The following is an 18,595-nucleotide window of genomic DNA, read 5'->3' on the forward strand; positions in this document are numbered from 1 at the left end:
GATTGCACCTCGTCAGCCTAGAAAGCAACCTTTGACAGATTTTCTGATTTTGTAGACGTGTAGGGGGTTGTGTCATCTAGCCAAATTAAGTAAACCGTGTTGACTCACTCGTCTTTGTATGTGCAAGCAATGTTATCTTAGCTGCCTAAATTTTGCAATAACTTACCCCCTTCCCCTATCCAACCCTTCCTTGATGTTGTCCTCAAAGAGAGTAGGAATAATAATAAGAAAATAACGAGAGAGGCTTCTCTGCCCGAGCGGGGGAGAGTTCTTACCCGAGCAGAGGAGCCTCTACTTGTGCAAGAGGCTCTCTACTCAAGCAGCGCTCTCCATATAAGAGAGCCTCTCTCACATACTTCTGTCTAAAAAGAAGGCAATATAAATAAGAGAATGAATTTCTCTATTTGTACAGTTGTTATACAAAGGGCCCTCGCTATTTCCCAATTACGGAAGAGGCAGGGATGGAATAGAACGGGAATCTCTGTCTTTCCTTAATTTGGACAAAGTTATGTACGAACATTAAACTCTTTTGCTTTGGAAGATTTAGGATGCAGATTGATCCTCAGCATGAAAAAACATATACCCTCAACCCCAACTCACTTTATCATATCTCAGATGAATTAATCAGCAAAAAGTCAGCACATTGTTAGATCCAAGTTCATGTCAACCAAATCTATCAGCCCTCAAAACCCAAATCCAAAAAAAAATATAAAATAAAATAAAAACAAAATAAAAGAGAGAAGAGAGAAGAGAAAAAAACAAAACCAAAAAAGAAACAGGAAACGTCAAAATGATATGATCATGTGGGTTGTTGGACGTTGATGTGTGTGTGTCTCGCCATGTCCTTGTCTCTCTTTCATTTTTTTTTCTTTTTTTAAATGCTTAAATCTCTTCTGGCGTGTAATGTACAGCATGTACAACATATATATATATGTATATAAACGTCTAAACCTAATATATTAATATATCCAACTAATGATAACAAATCAAGTATGAGCCACCTTCCAATCATTAGGCCATTTGATTTTAATTTAATTAATCATATACTGGTCTTAGCTATTTGCCCATTTCCCCCGTCAGTGACCCCATGAACAACATGGGATGTGTTTGGAAACTCCATCAGGCGTGAGAAAAAATGGCAGTCTCTCTTGGGTTTATCGTAAGCCAAAAAGAGGCTCAAAAAAAAAAAAAAAAAAAAAAAAAAAGGAAAAAGTAGGCATTAAAAAACTCCCCGGCTGAATCATATTTTGTTGACTGAGATCGATCGACCAGAGCCCGTCGAGCCGGAAAGGGTGGTGTCTTGCCTTCCTTGTACTTGACCCTAATATAGAACTAAATAGTAATCCCATGATTAGCGGGCGGAGATAGTGCTTATATGATAGCATTCTTTGCCTTTAATTTTGAATACAATTTTTGCATGCTATATTCATAATTCACTCCCACAGAAAATGCTCAAGTAGTATTACAAGTTTCTTTCAAAACTTACTTGACAATCCATATTTTAGTGATTGAAGTCGTAATCAAGCATCATGTGAACTGTGCCAGAAGTGGGGGTGGCATGACATGGCACCCACCAAGGCATGCCGTGGCATGGGTGTGCGGGTGCATAGGCAGGTCCAAGCATGTCGTGGACGCACAAAGCACCAGGTCCAAGCATGTCGTGGACGCACAAAGCAGTGCCACTGACCTCGGTTTGCAGTGCCACTAACTTCAGTTTTTCTAGTTGAACAAGATGTAATTTTATTTTCGGTCAATTTGACCCTACTCATTACAATTTTTTTGGCCCCTATCCAATTTTTTTTTTTTTTAATGATTTGGCCCCTATATGAACTATTTTTGTCTTATTCACCTATTTAAGAAAAAAAAAATGATTTAAAAAAAAAACTAAAAAAACTAAGAATAATGTTTAATGCCTCACATTCTTGGTATTAATAAGCATCTTCAGAGCAAAAAAAAAAAAAAAGTCTTCTCATATAATGTATTTGGATTCCAAAAAATTACAATTTAGATATGAATGAGTTAAATTAATTATACATTATAATGAACAGGGAAAAAACTGAATTCAAAAAAAAAAAAAAAAATCTTGTGCTTCTGTGGGTCGCTTCAATTTTTCAAAAAACTGGCCGGAGATCGAAGGGGATTTTCCTACAAAAGATGAAAAGTGCTTGGCTTTAAATGGGATAAATTTGTACTTCCTTTGGCTTTAAATGGGAAAATTTGTACAAAGTATGATGAACTATCTTCGTAGGGATTGTGAAAAATACATATTCAGCTTTTGAAAAAGGAAAAATTTAGGAAATATTCCTATTGATGATGGCAACTTTTCTGACTACTAAATAAGAGCATGAAAAAGACAACCTACCTCGAATGATATATATATATATATATGATCGTCATCCCAACATGAAAGGGACAATTTATCAATTTAATTAGTTAATTATATATCAACTATCGGACCAATTTGCAAAAGAATTATAATAAAAATGGTAGTATAGTACTCCAATTATTTGTCTTAGAAACGTGAAGATAAAAGCCTATTAATTACATGAATCCTATATATCTCTCTCTAGTAGGGTACGTTCTATGTCCCTCTTCCACAGTACTAACCCTTATCCTTGGGGTGTAAGGGCATAGAGTAGAGGACAGGGAGCAACAAAGATTGGTCGGAGTGATAGGGACTAACAACAACGATGGTGGGACAACATATAGTCCTTTGTCAAGGTTCCACTGACGAGGTCTATTATCCCACCCAAAATGCCTTGTTATTAATTGTATCTCTAGGATACCCCTAATTATTTTCGTTAAATTGCATTATACATTGGAAGAAATTTTCAACAATTTTGTTATTGTTTGAATTACTAGCAATTTGAATCGTAAATATATAAAAAATAAAAAAATAAAATAATTTATGACTCACCTGTACAAGCAAATTTTAGACCATCCGTCCACCTGCCCATAAAAACTTCACTTGTTTTAGTCCTCATGCCGAAGTGTGAGCCCTTATGGGTCTCTAGACTTTATTTTAAGGACATAAATTTCCTCCAAACCGGTTTGAGAAATATATCATCCAACCTATTTAAAATAGTGACAAGTATCTATAAACATTTAAAACGCACATTAAATTTAGTTTAAGTTAATAAACTGTTATTAATGATGTTAAGAATTTAATGTGAGTTTTAAATGTTTATAAACACTTGTCACTATTTTAAATGGGTTAGAGGATATTTCCTTCAAACTAATTTGGAGGAAATTTATGTTCTTATTTTAATGATATTTTGCATTAGAAGACAATTACATCATATCAATTAATTAAAAGCTATATATCTATGTAGTGTTGTGGGGCACAATTATGTGTTGCTATTAAGCCACCACATAACCTATATAGCTATTGCCTTTTTCCCTTTCTTGAACTTCTTGTTTGGTTTAAATGAAACCAAAAAGCGCTGCTTTCTTGTTTTACAAATTATCAATTCCTTGCCAAACCTAGCTTGTAAATTAACCTTTTCTGTAGAGTTTTAGTAACAACATAAAACCACTTTTTAACATGATAATTCATTGTTTGCCTACATTAATAGACTCCATATTAGCAAGCAATGAAACTTTTTTCCTTTTAATTATAACATACAATAAGATTCACCAAGAAAAATGTTTATAAGAAATTTACAATGTGACCAAAATTAAGCAGTTAGCATATAGTAAGTGTTGCGTGAACTGAGACGTACCTCAATTAACGTACCTCAATTAATTTAGAATCTATTTATAATAAAAAAACTGTAATACCTGACGCTCGGTTCACTGACTGCCAAGACTAGGACATAGAGATGCAACTTTACCAAATCAATTACAGCAGCTAACTACCATTATAACCTGCCAAAACTGGCACTGCAGTAATTAATTGGTCTAGGTTAACCTTTCTTAGCCTACCAATTGCATTGCCAATATTGTACATGTCACAATCACGTTGTCATCTCCATCATCATCATAAAGCTGGATCACCCGTGATAAGGAAGCCTGCAAACTATGGATCCGTGTCGAAATAGAGTTGTAAACCATCGGTGCAGAATTGAAGCCTACTGGCCGGGAGAAAAAAAATCTTAAAGGAAATCACCCTTGTTTGAAAAAGGTTGTAACAATTTCGAAGTGGGTCTGGTGGAATCATCCATGGCAGAACCTTGTGTCCTTTTATATGATCAGCACCGACTCTTATGATATTTTATCAATTTCTAAACATGCCACATCTATGATAAATCCAAGTGGATCTTCAAATCAACGGCTCAATGGCCAATAAGTACACTTGATTTTGATAGGAATATATTGGTGCCTGTTGATGATCACTTGAAATGAAAAATAGACTACACTACCCCAGCTTAAATATCGAGAATGAGAACAAAGTTAGATCTCTATGAATTCATATTTCTGCTTTAATTGGTGATTCCTAAGTTATTTTAAATATTGTGTTATGATTTTGAGTATCTCACATGACTTAATTAGTACAATTTTAATCATATGTATATAAGTTTTCGGTCACCCTCTTCTTGGAAACGGATTTTTAAATGTGAGTTCTACTAAAAATTTATATCATTAATTTGGTATTAATTAATTAAAGCCACCACCACGTCGAATATGGGATCGGATGCAAATCTTTGAGCGTGGGATTGAATAGGTTGCGACTTGTAGACCTTTTTTTGTAAAGTTTTAGTAACAACATAAAATCACTTTTTAATAGGATTCATTGTTTGCCTACAAAAAATGTTTGGAACTTCTTTACAAAGTTACCTAATAGTCTATATGAGTGTCACGTGGCAAAACATGAATGAAAGCAACTAAAGTATATGTAGTAAGTCCTGTCGCGTAACCTAACACGTCAATTTATAAGAAATTTGTAATAAGTCATTGAATACTACCATCGATATTGATAGAGTGGGCACTTCATTAAATATGGAATTGAATGAGTTGCGGCTATATTGTCGAGTTACGGATGAGATGACTTATAGGCTGAATTAAATTTTTTGTTACTATGCATGAGCATAGTCATGGAATACGACTATTAAGCTAATGTCGATAGAGTGGGCTATCGTAGATGCATTGGCTATAGAGAGTTGCAAGCCGGTTTTTAAATGCTGGGTTTACGTATCATACTATGTCTAAAAGGAGAAGGTGTGGCTTTGCTCAACCAATGCTTGATAGCTATACTTGCATTATACTTTCATTATAAGTATAATTTTTTAATTCAGTCATTAAAAAAGAAAGTACATAAAAAAGTCCCTGTTTTCATTATAAGTTCATGTCCCTGAAGCAACAATATTTTAGAAAAAGCGACATGTCCATATTTTATGAGATTTTTTGTGTTCATATCTTCTTCACTCCAGGTCTTGGTCTTCTTTATGGTGCTACCATTGTTTCTTTATATGCTTTGTGGTTTGTTGATTATCAAGGCTTGCTTTATATATATATAGTTTTTCCCCATGAGGAAAACGATACGGTTGCATGATGTAATTAGCTATAGGGTTCTAGCTTATCTAAAAACCATTTTAGTGGTTGAGAAAATGTACTGATCACTAGATTCATGCTCTGAATGATGCAATTTCTTCATTGCTTCTCAAAAAATTGAACCCAATATCTATTATCCTAACCTCATCCCACCTAATTCAACTAACTTTTATTAATAATTAATTAATTCATATATTAATCCACACCTCTTTAATTTCCATCAAAAAGTTGTTTATATGAAAACGAGATGGTTTTTTCTAATAAAAGCTGCGTATGTGAAAATGAGTTTGGTTTTAAATATAACATATTTGAAATTCTTTCTCCATGCATGCACCAGTAAGTACTATGATAGACTGCCCCCACCTCTGGAATTATGAGGGATCTGATTCATATGAACATGATCTCTTATGGGGAATTGCTTGATTGATCCTATTAAGTACTTGTTCTCCCTTTTGAAACAATAAATGGAAAAACTTGGTGTCGTGGAATATTGCCTATGATCCAGCTATGTTTAATTTGAGCAACTATACATAAATATGAAATAATTGACAGGAAACTTCTACTCCTTTCTTTATCTTTCTATTAGTCCTACTATATTATCAGTACATGCGAAGAAAGTAATTAAAACAGTTGTAAAAGATTAAAAGAAATAAGTAAAGTTTTCTTAAAATGGTAACTAAAATCTGAAATTATATATATATATATATATATATATATATATATATATATACCTTTTCTTTTTAATTTCTAGTGGGGTTATATAATACAAAAGTGCATATTGCAACAAAAAGTCCCATTAGCTTGATGCTGATGTTAATTTTTATCTTTAATCAGTTTTATATTTCTTAATATGTTGTCTCAATGCATGAGAAATGCAAAGGAATGAGAATGGGAGACATCCCCACATCCCTGAAATTATTATTAGATGCAGGGTCATAGTCATTCTTTTTTAGTGTACCTCCCATTTATTACCTTTGTCTTTTGCCTCCATTCCTTCTCCATCCCACTAAATGCTCTTTGCCTAGCTTGCTCCTCCATCCCCCATTAGCTTTTTGTCACTGAATTTGCAGCTCTTTCTCTCTCTTTCTATATACCACCCTCATATAATTAGGGTTTCCCCATGGATGGAGGATCAACAAACAAGTCTTCAATGCTCAAACCTTTGATTTGCTAAGGCTACTTTATGTGTTGGAAGGACACAGAACAGCTTTTGAAGTAGATCTTGCAAGGGAAAAAGGTACTTCCCTTTTTATTCGTTTGATCAAGAAACCTAGATCGCAAACAGGTAAACATATGTAGCTTCTCTGTTCCCTTTGTATGCTACTAATTCTTTTCCTGTTTTGGTTTTTTTGTGTAAGCTAGAGGCTAAAGAGAGACTAGATCCCTCTTGTTGAGGGCTTTGCTATGTTTGCATACACTAATAGAGCTGTGTGAGCATAATTATACTGGGTTGCACCAGTCAGATCCTATGTTCGATTGATTTAAAAGGAGCTCAGAAATAAAAAATAAAAAAAGAAGAAAGATTTTGAAAGAATATATATAACTCTCTAAAATAACTGCTCATGCTAGCTAGCTAGTGACCAGTTCTTCCGGAGAGAGAGAGAGAGAGAGAGAGAGAGAGAGAGGGACTTGAGAGAAGCAAAATTGGAAACCAAAAATTAAGGAACCATGTTGATGGTTGTGTGTATAGAGTGCTTAAGAACTAAAATTCTTTAAAATTAAACGAGAGAAGAAAGAAAGATGCGGTGTTTGTGTGTTTCTGTGTGTGTGTGTGTGTGAGAGACAGAGAGAGAGAGAAAGAGAGAGAGAGAGAGAGAGAGGAGGTGGTGGTTTGTTGTGGCAATTTCTTCAAGATCAGTGTTGCAAAGATAGAAAGCATGTAGAATTTCCAGGTTGTTTAATTTTGCTGATTTTTCACTCACTAATCTAAATCATCCTGGATAACCCTAATACAGGAGCTGTTTATGATCACTCCAACCAAATAAAATAATATTAGGGAAAGAAGAAGAGCTAGCTGCTACTGAATTCTACTTGAAATCTTTTCTTTTTTTTCTTTTTATTTTTTTTTTTTAAAAAAGTAGAAAATAAAAAATTAATGGAATCTATTACTCTAAAGTGAAAAAAAAAAAAAAAAAAAATGGTTACTGGGTTTAGTGTAATTATGTATCTTGGTGCAGTGAAAAATGGCTTCATCCAGCTCCTACAATTCTCCTTGTGCTGCCTGCAAGTTCTTGAGGAGAAAATGCACTCCAGGCTGCATCTTTGCACCCTACTTCCCACCAGAGGAGCCCCAAAAATTCGCCAATGTGCACAAAATATTTGGTGCAAGCAATGTGACAAAGCTCCTGAATGAGCTTCTCCCCCACCAGAGAGAGGATGCAGTGAACTCTCTGGCCTATGAGGCTGAGGCACGTGTAAGAGACCCCGTTTATGGCTGTGTTGGTGCCATCTCATTCCTCCAGAGACAAGTTCAAAGGCTCCAGAAGGAACTTGAATCAGCCAATGCTGATTTGATCAGGTTTGCTTGCAATGAGATTAATCCAACGGCTAATTTGCCTCCACCCCCATCAATCACTCCTCGCCCAAGATCATCATCACTTGGGTTTTATCAGCAGCCTCCTGCTTTCCCTCTCCCTTACCCTCTTCCATGGAATGAAACTTCTGATCCTTCTGGGAACATCAACGATGGAGGCGAAGGCAATATGTGAAGAAGAAGAAGAAGAAGAGAAGAAACTTCCTTGGTATGGCAATATATAATTCTGATTTTCCCCGTAATTTATTTGGTGGGTTTAATTAGTGCTTAATTGTTGTGTTAAAACCAACAACTTATAATTAATTTCAGTGTGGAACTTGGGACCTAAATAAGGCTGTGTAAAACATAGAGTACAGTAGATCTCTTGTTGTGTCATTAGTGCAACTCAAGGCATGCGCATGCTGCCGAGTTGACATGTTTATGTTTATTTATATATTTATATATAACATTTATTTATTAATTAGTTGATCTTAAAAGAGGATTCTCTAGCCTAAGTCTATGGCTTAGTCCTCTTTTACCGGCCTATATATTCTCTCTCTCACCTTTGTTCTTGAGGACCACTGTTTCATTTTCTTATTTATCATGTTTTATTATGCTGATTGATAGCCAGTACTGTTTTCAAGATCAGACCCCTTGAAAAGATGTCATGTTTAATTCAAAGTTGCTCACTTCTCCAATAAAGCTTTTGTTTTAATGTCATAGTGTGAACTTGGTTTTTCTCGAAGAGATTATAGTCCTTTATTTTTTTTTTTTTCTTTTTGTGAAACTCAGCTCCACCTCTTGTTCTCATAGATGCAAATATCTAAAACAGTGAGTCACAGTTGGTGCTATCATTGGATCCGATCAATAAAGTAGTTTCTCTACCATGAAGGGGTTTTTCAGCTTTTCTTTCCCTCAAGCCCCCCTTATCACTATTGTCATATATGCTCCAACACTCCGCAGACAAAACAGTGAAACCTTAGACAAAAAGTTACTCTCACTCACAGACTAACACACAAACATTTGTGTGTTATACTTTTATCTGTAATCTTTTGAGTACTCTAATGCATGCATGTGTCAACCTATTGTGAAACTCCATAAAGGCATTGTATTACCTTTCTTAACTTGTAATTGCACACCTTTCTTTCCACGTCTCTCTGTCTCTTCCCCTCTCCCTCTCTCTCTCTTTCCCTATTACCCCCACCCACAAAAAAAAAAAAAAAAAAAAAAAAAGGTTAATTAGGGTTATTCATAAAAAATAAAAAAACAAAATAAAAAAACCCAGGTTAGGGTTTTATTCTGGATAAGTAGGGTTAGGGTTTGAGATGGTAGCTATGTAAAATAAGCTTATATATTGATTAAAATAAATAAATAAGTAGGGTTAGGGTTTCATATATATTAAAACAAAAAACATTCTGTGCAAGATTATAGCAGCATATTCGCTTGTTTTCTCCAGGAAAAAAGGTTGCAACCATACCTCAGAAGCCGTCATTCTATCACTAAACTTTCAGCTAAAGAGAAAGTATCTGATTAGATTGAGATGAACTGAAAAATGATGATAAATTCAAACTCCTCTCTCTCTCTGTCTCTCTCTCTTTCTCATTTATCGTTACAATGATCTGTAGCAGTACAAATCTTTCATCATCACAAACCACAGACCAAGTCTTCTGTTTCTCCCTTCACTTTTGTCAGTCTCTCTCTCAGTCGGACATGCACACACGCACTGTTTCACTTACAATAATATCCAGAAAAAATTTATTGAAACTGTTGGCTCCCTTTCTTTTCCTCTCACAAGGATGGCTCTCTGGATCTGAGTCTGCCAGAAGTTTTCAGTGATTGTCACGTCTGTTGTCCTCCAATTCATCGCCTTCTCTCCTCGAGATCACCAAAACCCTCCCCCTTATTCTTTCTTGGAAATTTTGGTCTACCAAATCTAATCATCTGCTCCCCTTTCCCCACCATATCTACCCCAATCTCCCATTTTTGTTTTACTTCTCCAAAAATAAGTGATGGGAGAAACATTTTTCTGCTGGGTTTAATAGAGGCAAAAGAATTCAAGAAGAGTGAAAATAACAAATAAGAAAAAGAAAGATTATGAGATGAGTCTAAATAAGTAAACATAGAAATAACTCTGAAATACTTTAATTTAATTGATGCTTATTTGAGATTGTGTTTGAAGGGCCTAAAAATGCTTTTAATACTCAAAAAGTTTATTTAAAGAAAAAATTATTCGTTTGGTAAAAAAATTAAAAGTTTTTAAGGATTCAAAAAGTTTAAAAATTGTCAAAACACACTTTTGTCAAAAGCTTAAAATGAAACTTTTGCTTAAAAGTGTTTTTTGACTTAAAAACTCTATTTCTCAAATTCAATTCTAAACAAGTTCTAAATATTTTTATAAGCTAGATACTCTCGAAAATGAAAACTAAACATAATTGAAAAAGTTACTTAGAAACGCTACACACTTTCAAATGTACACTCTTTTGAATTCGACAATAAATTTTAGTACGATATATTTAAGAATGTGAAAGCGAAAGTGTCTGTAACATTATTAACTGGGAATCCCTCAAACCCATCAATCTTGGTCACTGCAGAGACGTGGAAAATAAGCAAGGAGCAGGTGAAAAATGGCAGGAGGTTTACTGCAAAGGACAAGAGAACAGGATGTGGGGGCCTGGTCCTATTTATTAATGCCCCACAAGAAATTCTTTTTGGCCCTCGTGGGGGTTTTAATTAGCAAATCAGAAGAAAGGACTCCGTATTTGTTCCTTTCAGGTTGGATGTTTTTGATGTTCAGGGACTCAAATGTATATAAAGTATGAAGAACAACAGTTTCACTGACCACTCGTGGGGTTTTGTATATATTTGGAGCTTTTTATAACCTAGCTTCTATTCACCAAGAAATATAATCAACTTGTTTGTTTAGGTTTTAAAAAGTGTTTTCTGCTTAAAATATTTATCAAAAGTTTATTTATAAATCCATCTAAAAATTTGTCTTGATAAATAAACTTGAAATATATGTTTGAAAGAACCAAAAAAAAAAAATATTAAAGGTGTTGGGATGTATTTGAAATAATTGTTCAAAGCAATAAAGAAACAAAACAAAAAAGAAATTATTGAATGTATCTTTACCTTCTAACTCTTTGAATCTGTCCCTTTATATAATCGATCATTCCATCCAATTCCGTATAGATTCTGTCAAAAAAAAAAAAAAATCTTTTTTGTGCAGCTCGTAATTAAGAGTTAATTAAATAATAAAAATTATATGGAGGATCGATGGCTAGCTATTCAAAACAATATTGTTTTAATCCAAAACTGTCAGGATGTTTGGATTTGCAAGGGTGTTCGAATGTCAATTATTCAAGACTTTAAAAGCTCGATCAAGATAGTACGAGAAGTGCTTGAGAGCTAAAGAGTATGAGCAAAAATTCTTTTCAAATTGACGTGGCAAGAATTTTAAAATGAAAAAAAAAAAAAAAAATTATAAATAGCCGGTGGGGTGTTTAAAATTCTTGTCACGTCAGCTTGAAAAGAATTTTGTCTCTTATTCTTTGGCTCTCTAGCACTTTTCAGATAGTAGTAATGAAAAGTTCACCAATTAATTAGGCATTTTAGTTCTATAGTCAAGTACTTAAACACAAGGTAATTAGGAAGTCATGCCTTCAATTAGATATATTATGAAAATCAAATTTGTTTTCAATCTTTTATAGTTGTATGTTTTATATATAACAAATAATTTGAATACAAAACATTCTTAAAAATACAAAAATTAACTTTCACATTTATATCACATCGGAACACTTTTTCTAATTGGAAATAAAATAAAAACCTCCAAAGCACATAAATTAACAAAAGAACCATATCTTGCAAGAAATATATATATATATATGCAGCAGTGTAAAAGTGAAATAGAACTGAACCCATGATTGTCGTCCAATGTTTGTTGTCGAATGTCACTAGCTGCATGCTATTGGGCCATGGTTTCTGCGGTGCTATCACCGATATAAGCAGGCTTCTTTTTACCTCGTGGCCTCTAAAATGGGATAAAACCACAGTGCATGCATGTTAATTTTTTAGTATTTTCTGAAAAAAAGACAAAAGAATAAAAATATATTGGATATTGTGATTGAATAAGGAGATATTCCCGCCGTGATATCTCCTTATAGTGGTAGAAGATGCACACAAATGAGATGCTTCAAGGCAATAAAAAAGAAAAAAGGGAAAGAAAGGTGAAGTGATGTAGGGTATATAGGACTTCTCTAATTCTTCATTCAAAATAAATTAAATTATCTTTCAAAGAAATTTTCATTTAGACTTTTCAAACCTAATCATAGGGTCACATAAATTATCATTCACACCTCCCAAATCATGATGCAAATTAATGAACTCGTAAAGTTTTGTTCTTTGCCACATTTGAATTAAGTCACTCGTTGTTTCTGGGATTTGGAATCAATTTTCTTTATGTTTCTCTATCCATACAAAATATTGTGGGGAACACCAACAGAAAATACGATGGTTTCCAAACAGCCCTATATATGCTTCTTGCCCTCCCAATTTTTTTTGAACCCTAATGGGCCCAAGAAATTGTATTCCCACATTCACTTCTAAGAGTCTGTTTGATTTAGCGGTTTAAACACGTCCGGTTTGAAAAGAATTGGTAATTACAAAACACAGTTAATTAAAATTGCAAAAATGTGATTTTTTTCAAACTCGCTTTGGAATTGAATACTTTTCCAAAATTTTTTTTTTTAAGAAATACACTTTTATCTTGCGAAATCTCATACGAATCGAACTTTAAATTTAATAAGAATATTCCAAAGGGGGAATATATATATATCTCGCTAGAGAGAACAAGATCCAACAAACAATATTTATGCATAGGATAATGCAACAAATCTACAAAATGATCTAATTAAACTAAATGAAACGTCAGATCCAATGAACAAATGTACAATCAATAATGTTTATCATTGTTGTCATTATATATACATATATATATCCAAGAGTTTTGGTTCCGCCGAATGCATGCATCATGACTCAATCTATCCTAAATACCTTTTTTGTTTGAATTAGTGATATAATATGAAGAGCTGTTGAGAGACTTGACAACCTCTGAGGATTCATGCACATAGGAGTGATGAACATAGATGGGCACATGTTAATCTATCATCAGCACTAATTTATGTTAGTACTGGAACCTACCATCTAGGGCTTTGAATCACGCCACATCTATATATGCGTTCTAGAAAAAAGGTTTATGTGGCTAATAACCACTGATTTTCATATATTTTTCTTTAATTATTTTATTCTTTATCATGCCTTTAGCTTTTATGCATAAAGTAGTTTTTTTATGTCAGATTACCAATGATGATTGCCATGATGGTTGCCATCAATGCGACTATAAACAAATACAAGATTATGGGTTAAAGAATGCTCTTTTATTATAATTATATATATATTCTGCCTTCGAGGAATATATCATTCATGAAGTCAAATACCTTTTCTTATAAGAAGATATTAAACAAGGATCTTGATAGATCGGGAGAATATGAGAATATGTTTTATTCCAATATCTATTTATTCTAGATTAGTGATGGACCCTTTTATTTTGGAATAGGATCCTCGATCTCCATTTTCACTTGAAGTGGAGAGTAGTTATTTTTGTGGTCCAGATTAATATTGTTGTACATAATGTGTAAATGATGCCATATATATGATAAATATGTTAACATGTCATTCAAAAAATTTAAATGATATGACATAAATTAGGGTGCATTTGACATTGTGATTTCATAGATAAATAGTGTGATTTTAAACCAAATTGAAAAATATAGATTGTTTGGAATTGCGTTTAAAAAAAATTGCAATTCTAGGTTTTCAAATCGCATTTAAATAGGTTTTTTTTTTAAAAAAAAAAAAAAAAAACACGCAATTTAAAAGGTTAAACTTCCATTCTTCCCTCCTCATCAACTTTTTCCTTCTTTTGAAAAACATAATGGTGAGTCTAGTGACGCCCAGGTTACTGTAGTGGTTAATGTAGCGATTACTGTAGCGGTTACTGTTTTGTCTTCTCTCTATATTTGCTTTTTGTAGCAATCTACAAGGTGAAGGTTTTTTTTGCTATTTGGGGTTTCAATTATATGTAGTCAGTTTTTAAGATTTTACTTACACAAAACCCTCAAAGTAATTGTCTTAGATTTCTGATTTCTCTTTCGTTTTTATCTCTAATTCTTTTCTGAGAACAAATAACTAACAAATAGCAGAGGAATTATCAAACATGTGGAAGAATTTATCATTGAAGTTAAAGCAAGCGAATGAGATTGTGATTGAAAATGCGTTGTGTTGCAAAGATAGAAAAAAGAGGAAATCATTGTCTAGTTGGGAAAGTTCTGATGGATCAAGCAGTGGACAGGGACATGATTTGCCAAAATATGCTGCGAATATGAAAACTGATTGAGCCAGTGATATTCAAAGAGTTAGATATGAACTTGTTTCTCATGTAGTTAGATATGATTGGGTCTAATTACATCATCTTCCCTTGACTTGTATGACCCATAATGTGGGATCGATCTAGTAAAAAAAAAAAAAAAACTGTTCAACAAAGCATAGATCTATTGCTCTAGCTAATTATGGGTGCACGAGTGTTGGCTAGCTCTAGCTAATTATGGGTGCACGAGTGTCAAAATGGCATGGTTATTCGCTCATGACTCTTTTTTTTTTTTTTTTTTTTTTTTTTTTTTTTTCTAATAGAAAGAGGGGAAAAGGGCTACATGGGAGGATCTTTCCCACTTCTGATCCGCAAGGAAGAGAGAATAGGAGATCCCTTGGGAATGCTTAAAAATAAACATGATTTGTTTTGAGAAAATGTCTCAATTCATAATGAATTTGACTCTTCTAAGGATACAACCTTTCTTCTACCTATAATATCCTAGCACTCGAAGAGAATTGGGAAGCTGAAAGTGAAAAGCACGTGGTACGTACACGTACGCTACCATCTTTCTTGATTCCCTCAAGCATTTTGTATCAAACAACCAAATGGAGTTAGAAATTTTTTTGGGAATTGTAGAAAGTATGATTGATGAATATATTAAAATTAAAAATAAAATTAATGTATAAAAATAAAATTAGTATAGAAATAAACAAAAAGTGAAAGAAACAAAATAATTGTTTTTAATATATTTCAATTTTCAATTCAAACACTTATCAAAATGGAACATAATGTTTTGTCATAGTTGTGCCGCTTTAGCTTTTATGTTGCTACCCATAATGCGTTAAACTCTTTTACATTGCTCCCGGAGGTTGTTAATTACTCTTTTCTAATTTGCTTATTGACATATTTGGGTTGTTGCTCACAATAGATTTGTGTTGTTGAAGGTTTGGGTATAAAATTATTTTTGTTATAATAGGGTCAAGTGCGAAGCCTTTTTTTTTTTTTTTTAATCTGGGTAAGGGCCAAGCTTAATTATTTTGGCCCAAATATATAGATTTAACTATATATTTATATAGTATACTATATAAAATTTTCAAAAGAGGGGGAGGACCATGGCCAATACTAGCCATCCCCTCCCAATGTCTTTGCATACAAGTTACAACTACAAACTGTTAAAGTATTCATTGATTTACATATTCTGATCAACTTAAGTTTTTGAGATAAATTGTGAATTAACATGGTATTGGAGGCAAAAGTTATAAATTCAAACCCCAACTCGGCAATTAATTACCCCATTCAATTAATATTTCATGTGTTGGATTTTACTTATTAAAATGGAGTTTGAGCCTACACGTATGTGAGAAGAAGTGTTAAAGTATCATTAAATAATTAAATTTACTTGTTTGTATCAACTTAAGCACTAGGGATAAGTGATGATTTAACACAAACTAGCTACATTTTGGAATAAGATCCTCTCCATTTCAAGTGAAATTGAAAAGCATCATTTCATGATCAAAATTAAATTTAATAAACCTAATAGTATAAATATTAGCACATTGATGATCAACATGTTGCCACATCTCACATTAAGACACCGAAGGCATGTTAAATCTCGTTCACAAGGAAACATCAGCCTCACCATAAGCCAACTCAATACAGAAGGCAAATCTTATATGTAAAATGTCTGTAATCCCATAGTTCATCCAAAACTTAAAAATTAAATTTTAAATTTAACTTAGTTTAGGGTTGACAATTTAACCTGTAACCCGCGAACTCAATACAAACACGACAAGTAGTTTTAGGGTTAGGGTTTAGGTTAAATGAGTTCATGTCATAAACAAGTTTATAAACATGTCGTGTTTGAGTTGGCGGGCTAATCGGGTTGACATGAACCTGACACGTGAACCCGTTTTGCTAGCCCTAACTAGCTAGAAAGGTGATTAGGTGTCTAAATTAATCCTAATGCATTAATTAGCATTGCAAACTGTACTTCCTGGCATGCCTCAATTGTTTTGATTAAAATTGGGCTACTACATTTACATTCTATACCCAAACACAGCCCACATTTACATGTAAGGATCAGCTTTGGAATGGGCGAGCACCCAAGGTTCACTGTCCTATAACACCAAGGTTCACTTTGGCCATTGGCCACTTATATTCCCCAAAGCTAACCCAACACACTACTATTCTGGATTGAAGTCAATTCAAGTCAAGCCCACACACAGATTTTATAAAATTAAGGATTGGATCACTTCTTTTTCTTAATGAATTCAATTTTGCCTGACCAAAAAAGATTTAAAAGAAAAAAAAAATCAAATTTTTAATAGAAAATATGTATTAGAATAAATGACAAAATTTGATTTTCTACATACTCCAAAAAAAGAAAATTTTATAAAAGAGTTTAAATTCAATAAAAATCTAGTAGTGTAAATTTGGTTTTTTACACCTTTTAATAAAGAGATGTCTCGAAACCACCCTCACTCTTTTTTTAACATCATTTATGATGAGTGCGTCACCATCTCTATTGGCAGTCCCCCACTCAGTCGCCTCTCTCTCTGTCTTTTAGACGGGTTGGAGTTTTTTATTTTGAAAGTGACCAAAAAAAAAAGATTTAAAGTACTGCTTTTGATTGTGTAGAGAGGCTAGCTTGCTTATTTGCTATTCTGTAGAATTTTATTAGAAGATTTAATTATTTAATCAATGTTTAAACACTTTTGATCACATGTGAGTTTAAACTCTCAATCTTTTAATAAGTAAAGCTCAATAAGTAGAATATTTAATTAAAATAAAGGGTAAATTGCAGAGCCAGGGTTCGAACTCATGACCTCTAACTCTAATACCATGTTAACTCATCACTTATATATCGTAAAAGCTTACTCACTCCAATCAGTTTAAGCTTTTAGAATAAGTGATATCTAACATATGTAAGCAACTGAATTTACATTATGTCCTTATTGAACGGACAAGGATCATTTTCATTTTATTTTAAATGGATAGTATTCATTTTATGGTCAGATTTAAGTTGATGCATCTAACGGTATATATGATAACACATTATTTAATTTAAAAAAAAAAAAACATGTAACATATTGGCATCATGTATACGGTTAGATTCACTTTAAACTATGAACATGCATGAAATGGAGATTTAACGTTGCCAAATGCTAAAGCTCAAATCATGAAGGGGTCAATTTTTGTTCTTTTACCAATCAAGCTGATCTAGCTCAACTTTAAGCTTCTATACAAAATGCTTATAAACAAGGGGTCGATCGACCATAACAAGCCAAGCTTAATTGAGCCTCACGAGGATATTTGTTTAGGCTCATAATTAACAAGTCGAGGGCAAACACACTGAACAAGCTTCACATCAAATAATTAATTAAAGAGTTCGAATATTGCAGCTTAATTAAACTAGAATCTCAACTTCATTAATTCTTACCTGTAAATAAAATAAAGGCAAAAAAAAAAAAAAAAGCAATATGTGAATGTGATGACAGAGATGTTGTTTTAATCTCATTAAAAATGAAACATCTATTACTTTTGACCAATTGACCGTAATACTTCATTTGTAGGGGCAAATAGCCTTGAAGTTGGACCAAACAAATATGTCCTGTTATAAAGAACCGGCTCCTCGCCGGTTTTTTTAACTAGAGAGGATTATATTTTCTTCAAAACCCACTTTTATGGCCTCGTAGAGCAACTAAATTAGCTTTCAGTTTGTTGAATATGCCGCTTCCCTTCAATTTATTGCATGCACCAAGCTTACTTATTTATTATTATTATAGAAATTCCTTTAAGGTAGCGTTATTTCATATTCTCAATTTTGTCGAGTAAATGCCGGATCTGTGCAAAGCATTCCCTCCGCAAGAATTGAGTATGATTTGACTCTGCCAGTGGACGTAGTCCTAAGAAATTCTTTGTACCAAAATTTTTTTTTAACTTCAAACTTGAAAGAAATGACACCGACAACAAGATCGTTACCACTTGAGCTGAGCCGTTGGGTTCACCAAACCTACTATTGGAGTCTTTATTGGATTCCACCATTTGACCCAAGCTGTACAATTCCCCAAGCGGTAACCATACCCACAACCACAAAGCTCCAAAATTGCACCAAAACCATCATATACCAAACAATAAGAGGATGACAACAACAGACTTCCTACAAA

At 33.4% G+C, this 18,595-nt stretch overlaps 1 protein-coding gene across 2 annotated transcripts; it reads left to right on the forward strand.

Moving 5' to 3' along the window:
• The first annotated feature begins 6,520 nt into the window (after positions 1–6,520).
• LOB (Lateral organ boundaries (LOB) domain family protein) lies at positions 6,521–8,530 on the forward strand. 2 transcript variants are annotated; one of them, XM_059587418.2, is made up of 2 exons: positions 6,521–6,775; positions 7,668–8,530. In XM_059587418.2, the coding sequence occupies exon 2, from the start codon at positions 7,674–7,676 to the stop codon at positions 8,196–8,198; it is 525 nt and encodes a 174-aa protein (XP_059443401.2). In that variant the 5' UTR covers positions 6,521–6,775; positions 7,668–7,673; the 3' UTR covers positions 8,199–8,530. The 2 variants fall into 2 exon arrangements, with proteins under 2 accessions (XP_059443401.2, XP_059443400.2); XM_059587417.2 differs by having other exon boundaries at positions 6,521–6,727.
• Positions 8,531–18,595: the final 10,065 nt, after the last annotated feature.

Source organism: Corylus avellana, chromosome 3 (genome assembly GCF_965113065.1).
Source record: "Corylus avellana chromosome 3, dhCorAvel1.hap1.2, whole genome shotgun sequence".
NCBI lineage: Eukaryota > Viridiplantae > Streptophyta > Magnoliopsida > Fagales > Betulaceae > Corylus > Corylus avellana.

What these genes read in the sequence shown, in the direction of transcription:
- LOB (XM_059587418.2), top strand. Translation starts at nt 7,674, where the DNA reads ATGGCTTCATCCAGCTCCTACAATTCTCCTTGTGCTGCCTGCAAGTTC.